This window comes from Protomyctophum bolini (assembly GCF_963924005.1).
Source record: "Protomyctophum bolini genome assembly, chromosome: 21".
NCBI classification, from domain to species: Eukaryota; Metazoa; Chordata; class Actinopteri; order Myctophiformes; family Myctophidae; genus Protomyctophum; species Protomyctophum bolini.
This window is the reverse complement of record NC_137882.1, coordinates 27,129,259-27,140,931: the sequence shown is the minus strand read 5'-3', so window position 1 is coordinate 27,140,931 and position 11,673 is coordinate 27,129,259. Positions and strand designations below refer to the sequence as shown.

Sequence of the window (11,673 nt, the reverse complement as noted above, 5' to 3'; positions counted from 1 at the left end):
GAGACTGTGAAAGACATTTCATTTTCACAGCTGTCCGACTGTCATGTTAGGTGTAAGCGAAATAATCAATAAAAGTAGTAATACAAGTGAACAATTAGGGTTGTAATGGCAATTATTCCACAAAATAACATTTTCCAGTCTTATTTGCAGTTTCATTGTGTTGTGTTATTGATTGTTGTGATTCCATTTAAGGCATTTCCAACTCATCAACACAAGGTTGCACATACAGGTAGGTCCAGTCCTATGCCAGACTTATAATAATCTAGCAAACTAGTGATGTAGTTCATTTTTCTTTTTTTTTCTTCACTTCATGAGTGGCAAAGAACCATCTAACATTATTATTGCCTAAAGTAATGTTTCTCCGTTTACCTCTGGAATAACACACATACACATACATACACTTCATGGACTCGATGCCCATGCTGTGTATATTGTCTGGAATAAACACAATTCATGGACTCTATGCCCTGCCAATGCTGTGGAATAAACACAATCCGTGGCCCTGCCAATGCCGTGTATTGTCCAACAGGGGACACCAAAGCACCATATTTTTTGTCCTCAATGTTGAAGGTAACAGTTAAGCCTCAAGGCGCCCAGACTGATTATCAGACAGTTCAAGTCACATGGAATCCGATTCAGATCAGGTTGTTCCATTCAGATTGAGACGGATCTACCTCAAATCAGATTTGAAACCCGAACTGAATGTGACTTGAGTCACATTTGTAAAAAATTGGATTCCACAATGTGACTACCCGGTAGTCTTGTCTGGCATTTAGACTTAATTAAACAAATCAGATTTAAATCTTTAATGTGGCACAGATCTGATCTGATCAAGCTAGATTTGGCTGCCAGTGTAAATGGAGCCTTAATATAGGCCTCAAGATTAGCCTGATTATCAGACGGTTCACTCAGTGGAGTGAACTGTGGGCTGGAAGGAACCAGACTCCCTCAAGACGCTGTATTCATGAACGCAAGCTTGAAGCACCACACTGTCTGGCACTGGTGGCTATACTGTACATCGTCGTACTCATCTGTCTGTCTGTGTGTGTGTCTTCTATATCCATATATGGAGATCTGTCTGTATCTGTACATTTGAGAACCACTGAAATTGACACTCGGCCAAACCATGATGCACCATATGCGGCCTGCGGTGGACCTTTTTTCCATTCATTTGTATAGTGGGTCCTCTTCCATCTCATTCGTATAGTCCTTCCCACTCAAATGTAATCCTCTTCCTTTGATTTGTAGTCCCTTTTTCCATCTTCCATTAATTTGTATTTTATTTGACCTTTTTTCCCTTTCCCATTTCATATATCAATTATCGCAAAGATCTCTGGTTTTTCCTTATCGTGGATCTGCATTGCCGAGTACGTGATGGCCTTCACCTCCGTCCCCTGCGGGTGCTTGGGCAGACTGAACTCCTCGCCCCACCCGACGGAGCGGATCCTGAAGCGCGTCCTGTCCAGGTGCACGACCTTCACCTCCCGGGGAACGAAGAAGCGGTCGGCGCAGAACGTGAACAGCCAGTCGTCCAGGAAGTGGAAGAGCAGGGATTCCATGTCGTCGCCCTCCGACTCGACCTCGACCGCATCGACGGGCTCCACCGTCTCGGTGTCGGTCATGTAGCCGAACATGCCCATCGCGCACTGCTCGAAGGCCTCCTCCAGGGAGTCGCCCCACGAGTGGATCTGCACGTCGGCCGTGTGGTCCAGATATTCGTATTTCTTGTTGATGGGAGGGTACTTCGCTTTTGTGGCTTTCATCGCCTCCGTCAGGTCGAGTTCATGCTCGTCGCGATCCAAGTGGTATTTTGCTCGTGCGGCTTGTTTCAGTGGCGCCTCCGTGGTGGGGTCTAGTTCAGGGTGGCCATCCATTTTAAATGTTAGTCTGTAAAATACTATATATTTTGAGAGAATTGATAGGCGGGGAACTGGACCTATGGGTATGTTGAGTGGCTGGGTGCAGACGAATGAGAGAATGTTCTGCTTTATGTTCCTCTTGTCATCATGATGAGGTCACGTTGGGTCAATCATGCCCAAATATGGACTACAGCTGAGCCTTTATTTTAACTAGATGTTCGTGTCTGGCTGCTGACATCACTGCACATTGAAATTCTCCATTATGTGCATCTGATGGGGATTTGACCCTACAGTATAATATCAATAATACGGTAGGCCTACTCAATGTCGCTTTACAGGACAAAAAAAATAAAAACTATTTTATTCGAAAAATAAACTATAGTTAAAAGGTTTAAAAGTAAGAAGTAAGAAATGTAAACAAGCAAAGTGGGCCGGCGGTATAGGGATTTATGTATATGCTATGGAAAGCAAGTCAAAGTATTGTGCATATGACAGGGATTTGACTCCATGTGTGTGTATTAGACGGGGGAATTGATACATGTCCATTCAGGGTTGTGGGTATAGTCCACCGACCACACCACCACCCATTAGGCAATTTAGGTTTCAGATGATTGCGACTGCAATGTCGCAGATTACTATGAAAACCTGTCAGTCGATCCATCCGTCACGCCTCCATGTATGGTTGTCAGTCCATCACGACTTGCGACACGTCACGACACCGTATATGGTCGTCAGTCCGTCACGCCTCATGACATGCTCCATATATGGCCATCTCCATATTAATATAGCCCTATGAAGATCACAACACTGACCTCATCAAACCCTGGATAGGCATACATGGAGAAGACTGGATCATCACCTACGGTAGATCTGTATATGTGGAGCCGGCCAGCAACTCTACATCAACTCTACACCTGGCCTCACAGACACCATATTGATCTAACCTCAGATCCATATGTTGATTGTTGATCCTACCCCACCCATCCTCTACGATGTCTCCATTTTGACTGATACCTGTCTATTCAAACTCTAGACGTGCCCGCCCCAAAATTATTAGTGCAGCCGCGCCGGCAGCCGGCGAAAACTAGAGTTCAACAGGCCCGAAAATTAAGGCCCAGACCTACCTGGGCCCTCATCAAACCCTGTACACTCAAGACACTGCCCCCCGCTGCCACCCTTAGATCTCCATGGAGCTGACACGTTCTGACATTCCATATGTTGATCTGACCTAATCAAACCATGCACACTCAGTCAAGACATTACCCAATGTAAAATATTCCATTAAAAATATTTCTCATCAAAATATATTCAAGTAGGCCTACAGCAATACTTCTTTAACATGAGGAAAACATTGCAGTTTGTCCAGCACCTGCAGGGCTAGAGTGGATGTAGCCTGGCCTTACGCTGCTTTCTGCTCTAGAGGGGCAGGATTGCAAGGAGCTGGGAGCAACCGATGGAAAATATTGGTTCACCGAACCAATTTTCCGGTGAACGAAAAAACAGAAAACAATTGGGCCCTGGCCGTGGCTGGCCAGCGGTCCAGGCACCTTGGCTGGTAAACCAGTCTGTCAGTGTGCCGCGGGTTCGACTCCCGATGGCCTTTACTGCATGTCCCCCCATCTCTCTCCCCCATTTCCTGTCAGCATACTGTCTTCTATCCCTCCATAAAATATATAAAAAAGGCGAAAGCCACAAAAAAAAAAGATCATTAAAAAAAAAAAAAAAAAAATTGGAGGTGGGAACTTCTCCTTTGGTCCAGCCCCTCTGGGACATGTGAGAATAATCCAGTGAAAAGAATAATAGTAATATATATTTTTTTCCATTGTGGGTGTATGGGATTTTTCTCTATCACACTATCACTAAACGTGAAATTCACGCGAACACCTGCCTGTAGAAAAAACAAGGGATGTGGGCACTGGGCAGGGAAAACTAGCCTGGCTAATAAACCAGACGGCTGATTCAGTCTGGTTTATTAGCCAGGCTAAGGGAAAACAACCCTACCTTCTATGATGTCACTGAGCATCATGAAGTTACTGAAAAACCCACACACCTCTCACCTCTGACATCAGCAACAATATGAAAATTACAACAACATAATTGTCTGGGTGAAAATCACCTGTGTTTATGTTTAGTGTTCTAATCTAGGGTTAAGAAAATAAATAAATGGCAATTATTTGTTCATACATTTGCCAGCAGAGGGCGGCATTGCATTATATCGTGTGTGTGTGTGTGTGTGTGTGTGTGTGTGTGTGTGTGTGTGTGTGTGTGTGTGTGTGTGTGTGTGTGTGTGTGTGTGTGTGTGTGTGTGTGTGTGTGTGTGTGTGTGTGTGTGTGTGTGTGTGTGTGTATATATATATGTCTAGACTCTAACCATCGTTTAGCTGGGGACCCGGTTCCGCACTCCCTCAAGGACCCCTCACCCTGGGGGTTCCCGGATCCCGCTTTGGGAACTGGTGGTTCCCATTCCCAAAGTGGGATCCGCGGGGGACCCCCAGGGACTAGACTCCCACTCCCCCAGGGACTATACTCTCTCCTCTCTCAACTTCAAGCAGCAATAATGAATGCAGACAAGATTACTTACAACTCATTAGTCTTTTTGGATCATTTGACAACATTTAATGCCATGGAGTTGCATCATTGCCTCCCCCCCTCTCTCTCTCTCTCTCTCTCTCTCTCTCTCTCTCTCTCTCTCTCTCTCTCTCTCTCTCTCTCTCTCTCAGATTCCTTTGATCTGATCTCCCACATAACACTTGAGTTACATAAAAAAGCGTACGCTCCTCTCTCACGCACGCACAAACACACACACACACACACACACACACACACACACACACACACCACACGTTCAATATTTTTGTCACCACTGGCACTATAGCCTACTGTAGCAATATAAATTGTAAACGTCAACAAACCCCACGATCGGTCCCCGCCCACCTTTTTGTCGTAGGCTACATCTAGCTACACCTGACCCCCTCCACCCCCCCCTCTCTCTCTCTGGTTTCAGTACTCATGCAGCAGTAGCACTGGCAGCGTGAAGAATAGGAGCGTGTGTGTGTTGTGTTTTTGTAGAGTTGTGACTGTTAACAGGAAGGAATACTACAACACCAGGAGCGTTTGGAGAGTAGGAATAAGGAATATATTTGGTGAAATGAACCCTCAGTGCGCTCGCTGTGGGAAAATCGTCTATCCGACGGAGAAAGTCAACTGTCTGGATAAGGTGAGATATTTTTGTCCCCATGCTGAGTCAGACTCAGAATGATTACACTTTTATCTGGAACAGCTGTGTTTTCTACTCTCCTATTAGCCTATATTATGAATATGATGCTGCTGATCTCACTATCGCACACCTGAATGACCTCCGCTGCAAGTGCGTGTTTACAAAACGCACTTCACACGCACTTTAGCTGCATGAATCAGCATGATGCATTCTTCACACGCAGTAGGCTAAAATATAACCAGCGTCTGTGACTGTGTCAATTTAAACTTAATACCCGCAAATGTTGTCTATAATCTATTCTATCCCGGGATTCATTCGATCCTCTATCTCCCGCAACTCGACAGTTTAATAACTTTTTGTTATCAGTTAAAATAGCCCAGGATATTGCAGCCTTAACTCTGAGAGTGTACCAATTGAACCAAATGTAGGCTACACTCTGAGTTTAGAAGGGAATGGTTATAATATGCTCCAGGTGTGTGGTGTAGGCCTACTCTAGCTCTCTCTCTCTTACCCTGAGACTGAGTCAGCTGGTCCCTGACTCTGATGTTAATGGGACACACCCTTTTTGCTAAAACAAATATATGGTAATGACATTTAGGAGCTTTAGAACACTTTCCTGGGGGTCTTTATGTGTGTGTAATATGTGGTTTTAGATATTTTAGATTGTAGCAGTGAGCCCAGTGTCTCTGATGTCATGGACACTGGGATCACTTACTTCCTGGACAACATGTGGTCTCAGTAAGACAGACCTGCCCTATCCACAAGGAGGAGCAGTGCACCAAAGTATTATGGGAATTGTAGTCCAGGAAGGAAGTGAGCCCAGTGTCCATGACATCAGAGACACTGGGCTCACTGCTACAATCTAAAATATCTAAAACCACTTATTACACTCATAAAGACCCCCAGGAAAGTGTTCTAAGGCTTCTAAACGTCATTAACATATATTTTTTTTGCAAAAAGGGTGAAGTGTCCCTTTAAAGTAGTCTAACACTTGAGTAGGCCTACTTGTCAGATTCAACTATATAAGTACACTTATTTAGACATGAGTCCCCAAACTGTTACATTTGATAGCTTAACTCTCTGTTCCTCATGTGACTGTTTCAATCAACATATTATCTACATTTAATCTCTACATTTAATTAGAGGATAAGCCCCTTGAAACTTTGAAAGATGCAGACAGCATCTCGTTTTCAAGAGGGCCCTCAACATTACCACCCCCATGCATTTTACACTTTAGGCATAGCAGAGTTCAAGGTAACGAATTAAATTACATACAGAATGCAGAGAGACAGCGTAGCCAGTGTCCCCCAAAAACACAACTATCCCAGTTAAACCAAGAAAAGAACCTCGTGTTAAACTAACATCCCCCAAGAACATCTGCCCCTAACAACAATAGAGGGAACTGTCCTAAAGGAGGTCAATGACTTTAAATACCTGGGCGAATGGGTCGACTCCACAGAGAAGGACCTTAAAGTGAGGAAGGCACTTGCCTGGAGAACTCTTAATGGTATGACCAGTGTGTGGCAATCCAACCTCCCCCGACACATCAAAATCAGTTTCTTCTCTGCGACCGTGGAGTCCGTCCTCCTCTATGGCTGTGGATGCTGGACACTAACGCAAGCCCTATACAGAAATCCCTGGACGGGTGCTACACCAGAATGTTACGTGTGGTACTGGACATCAACCAGGACGAGCACATCACCAACAAGCGTCTGTACGGGGCATTACCAAGTGTAACAGAGAAGATAGCAGTAAGGAGGATGAGACTAGCTGGCCACCGACACCAAGAACTCCCGGCCAAAAAGCTTGTACTGTGGGAACCAACACACGGGCATCGATCGAGAGGACGTCCCACACCGACCTGGACCCGATGTGGACAAGAAAGCACAAAAAACATGCATGTGCGCATCGCGGCACGCACAGACACAGTAGACTTAAACGCCAGTAAACCTAGACCTAGACTTGGTGCGTCTTGGAAAGTCTGGTGACGTGAGGTTGATTAGGTGCGTCTTCTCTTGAATCTATGATTCTAGGGGGACGCATTCTATAGCGCGCACGCACATGCACCGTTCCGTTCCGTCCCTGCGCGTGCACGTCAAAAAAGGTCTGGTACCACGGTGTGGTACTGCGTTCCAAGAGCATGACACCCACTGCCCAAACCACACCAGTGGGTCGGCGACTTAACATTGTGGTTAAGAAAACAAACCTATACGAGTGACCAAGAAATTATATCTGTCTGCACTATATTGTGCTGTATTATTGACGACATGGTCACACAGGGATGATGGGGATCTATTGCATAATGATGATGCATTATTAATACTTTCTTTAGTCGTGTCAAACGCTTGTCTGCTGTTGGGCATCAGATGACAGCTGCTGCTGCACACGCTTGCACACACACACACACACACACACACGCACACCTTTTCCATCCATCTCGTTTGGAAAAGAGACGGATTTGTTTTTGAAAGTTGGAATCAATCATTCAGATAAGAGTTGGGGCCCTCACCTTATCATTTTGTTTTCCGATTCCAACATGACGTGTAATGTTTGTGGCTGAAGTAGGAATGGAACTATAGCAGCAAACACTTCTGTTTCACACTTGACATTAATGAAATGTCAAAAGGTTTACCTAACTTTACTACTACAGGGAAAACACATTCACTACAAGTGTATGTTACCCTTTTTTTTAATCATTGTTCGCTCTTTCTTGCACTCTTTATTCTATCCCTTTGTTTGCTGTGATTGCTGTTTGATGTTATGTTATCTATGCTGCATTGTCTGATGGAAGCCAAACAAAAATAAGTTGTACTCTTATGTACCTGTACACAAGATGTAAAAATTAAGTTTTCTCTCTCGCTCTCTCTCTCTCTCTCTCTCTCTCTCTGTGTGTGTGTGTGTGTGTGTGTGTGTGTGTGTGTGTGTGTGTGTGTGTGTGTGTGTGTGTGTGTGTGTGTGTGTGTGTGTGTGTGTGTGTGTGTGTGTGTGTGTGTGTGTGTGTGTGTGTGTGTGTGTGTGTGTGTGTGTGTGTGTGTGTGTGTGTGTGTGTGTGTGTGTTCTCTCTCCAGAACTGGCATAAAGGATGCTTCCACTGTGAGGTGTGTAAAATGACCCTGAACATGAAGAATTATAAAGGCTACGACAAGAAGCCATATTGCAATGCGTGAGTATACAACTCTCTAATCCTTCTCTCCGATACTCTTTCTGGTAACTCTCGTCAATCTTTTACTGTCTCTGTCACTCTGTTACTCAGTCAGTAGATGGTTATGTCTCTCTCTCTCGTTTCTCCCTCTCTCTCCCCTGTTTGTTTGTACCCTCCCACGCCGTGGGTGTCAGAGTGGAGCAGGTTGTACGTCGGTTGGTTCCTTGGCTTGGCTGTGCTTGGTTTTGGATCAGTGTGGCTTATGGGCTGACTCTGCGGTTTTCGTCAGTACATCGTAGCCAGCAGCACCTCTCTCTCTCTCTCTCTCTCTCTCTCTCTCTCTCTCTCTGATCCTCCTAAAACCTCAACCCCATCAGAGGCTCTCAGCAGGACACACACACACACACACACACACACACACACACACACACACACACACACAGGGTAAACATTTTAGATTTGAGGAGGTGCATTCTTCATGCAATCGTGTGATAAGCATTAAGAGCACGGCAAATTCGTTCTCAATGTTACGTTTGTGTTTCTCTCTTTTTTTAGCCCCGTAAAGCACTTTTTTGCGCTGTATTCTATGACATGAAAAGTGCTATATAAATAAATGTATCATTATTTATGTTGACCAAAGACATGAACAACTCCTAAAGTCCACAGTTTTACAATCATTTGAACTTGGTTGAAGTACGTGAGAGCTCTCTATCTCGTCACGTAATAACAACAGACATGGAGACCTGTATGTTAAAGGAAATCTCCAAGTCAAACACCCCCTAACCCCCCCAGTCATACTGCTAGACTTAATAGTTGCCAGGAATGTGGGTGGTGAAAAATTGACCTTTGACCCTGGGCTGTGAGGTCATAGTCATTTCCTTCAGCGCAGGTAGAACACTCCATCTTTGTTTGAGGCTCAAAATAGCCTCCTGTCCCTCTTTCACACATGCTCATTGCTGCCACCACACCACCACCAACACCTGAATGTTCCAAATAGTCCGGCAGCCGAGGTGGACGGGTGGGAAATTTGGTATAGTCTTTTTTATTGGCCTAAAATATTGTCTATATACATACTGTACATTCATGAATCCACTTAAGTATTGGGCAAATGTTTTTATAGGGGTTTCTTGTGACCCTACCATTAACATCCTACGGCAGGCAAAAATGTCAAACTTTCCTTTTGCTTTAAGTATAGTAGCATGTGACATGTCAAACTAGGGGGTTTTCATGATTCTGAATCCATTCCAAGCATTAGTCAGAATCATGAAAAACCCCTAGTTTGTCAAAATTTGACATTTTTGCCAGCCATAGGATGTTAAAGGTAGGGTCACAAGAAACCCCTATAAAAAAGATTGCCCAATACTAACAGCCGGTCAGCAAGTGGATTCATGAATGTATATAGACCAATATTTTAGGCCAATAGAAAAGACTATATACCACATTTCCTGCTTTACACAAAAGAAGCCTGTCGGCTGCCGGACTAAAACCTCCTGTCCCCTCTTTCAAACACGCTGCCACGCACCACCACCAACACCTGAATGTTTCAAACCAGTGGTGGAAAGTAACCAACTGCATTTACTTAAGTACTGTACCTAAGTACAATTTTGAGGTATGTGTACTTTCCTTGAGTACTTCCGATGTCTAATACTTCCAATGTTCAACTTATAACTAGTATAACTAAGTATAACTATACTAGTTAGGGGTGACGGTGGCTCAGGGGTAGAGTTGGTGCCTTGCATGGTTTCTGCTGCCATCGGTGTATGCATGTGTGTGTGTGTGTGTGTGTGTGTGTGTGTGTGTGTGTGTGAATGGGTGAATGGGTGAATGGTGAATGTAATGCACAATCTATGTAAAGCACCTTGGATAAAGGCACTATATAAATGCACCATTTACCATTTTACTTTGTAGATTTAGACTATTATTACAAAACACACAGAAATTTGTCTTGGACCCCAAGGACCCTTCCTGCAGCATACAGATACAATACAATACAATACAAGACAGTACACAATACAAGACAACAATGCACACAGTGACCCGTACAACATTAAAAAACCACACCCAAAGGAAAGGAAAGGAAAGGTACTATGTTTGGGTAACTGGACTAAGCTCAAGAACTTGTTTACAGCCAGGCCCTGCTCATAGAACATTTCATGGTAGGGGTTCAATGCCTTGTCCAAGGGCACTTCAGCGGTGGTAATTGTAACGTGCCGGTCCGGGGATACGAACTAGCGACCTTCCGATATCAAGACCGCTCTGCAAACCGTTGGGCCACCGCTGCCCCCAACATACCTAGTGCAGAAGATTAATTAAGAACATCACCTCATAACCTTCGACCCCTACCCTGTCTGCCTTCTGCAAGGACTCTGTTAAGGAGTGTGATTGACAGGGGGACGAATGTTTGCACGCATGGACCTCCTACCTGATGGCATTAGCCATTAGCCTGATGGCAGTAACCACTTCAGCCCTATGTGCATCTTGGCTTTTTGAATATACCCGATTTACAAGCTCACAATGCGTCACATTGCGACACATTGTGCGTCGCATCGCGATCGCATCGTGAGCTTGTAGATCTGTTATTTTCAAAAGATTTGCATACTTTTGAAAACATGAAATGGGACATTCTGCATAATAACTTTCTAGTTTTGGTACTTTAAGTACTTTTTGATTAACATACTTTGATTAACACACACATGCGATTTACTTTTTTCCATCACTGTTTCAAACCAAATCTCTCTCAAACTCCAATGAACCAATGAACCAGTGGGCGAATGAAAGTCGAGGACGGAAAACGGCGTTCGGCGTTCCCATGGTTTCGGTTTGTTGCCCACAGACGATGGAGGAGATGAAAGTGAAAGTGGAGGATTACAGAACCACATGAGTACCAGGATTCTGTGAGGCCTTTTCTGCTAATTAAAATGGATTAAGAACGCACGCACACACACACACACACACACACGCGCACGGACACACACACACACGCGCGCATAGTTGTTTTTTATACGATCAGGAGAGATCAGTCTGTTGTGTTGAGATAAGCAAATGTTTATAAGGTGTTATAAGGTCATGCACGCAGGCACGCATCTACACACGTACACACACACACACACACACACACACACACACACACACACACACACACACACACACACACACACACACACACGAGTGTTTAATAGATGTAGTAATCTGCAGTGTATGACTGACCTCTGATGTCATACATTTTACAACTTAAGCCCCATGTGCTTATAAGAAAGGAGAAATATTTTCAGGAAAAAGGAGGTACATAACGGTTAACGATTTTGAAAGTATAATGTGTTGTGGAGGTTTCTTCTGTAGCCTACTGGCCGTGTGCACAAGAAATGTGACACTGATCGGTTCAGTGGTTTGTCGTGAGATCAGCTCAGACAGCTCTTCTAGAGCCGGCTTACTGCTGAGGAGCCACGGTGTAAAAA

The 11,673-nt window shown here is 44.4% G+C and overlaps 2 protein-coding genes across 2 annotated transcripts in view; one reads left to right on the top strand and one right to left on the bottom strand.

Annotated features, from left to right (window-relative positions):
- Positions 1–1,307: 1,307 nt before the first annotated feature.
- LOC308336826 (protein archease-like) lies at positions 1,308–1,640 on the bottom strand (the record flags this gene model as incomplete). Its single annotated transcript, XM_080794403.1, has 1 exon — positions 1,308–1,640. One exon carries the CDS (start codon positions 1,638–1,640, stop codon positions 1,308–1,310), a length of 333 nt encoding a protein of 110 aa, XP_080650529.1.
- A 3,332-nt stretch (positions 1,641–4,972) lies between these two features.
- Positions 4,973–11,673, top strand: part of nebl (nebulette) — a 115,965-nt gene continuing 109,264 nt past the window's right edge. Inside the window, exons 1-2 of the mRNA XM_080794089.1 lie at positions 4,973–5,076; positions 8,145–8,239. Of these exons, the coding sequence (XP_080650215.1) occupies positions 5,008–5,076; positions 8,145–8,239 (164 nt within the window). The 5' untranslated portion in view covers positions 4,973–5,007. The remainder of the gene's footprint in view (positions 5,077–8,144; positions 8,240–11,673) is intronic.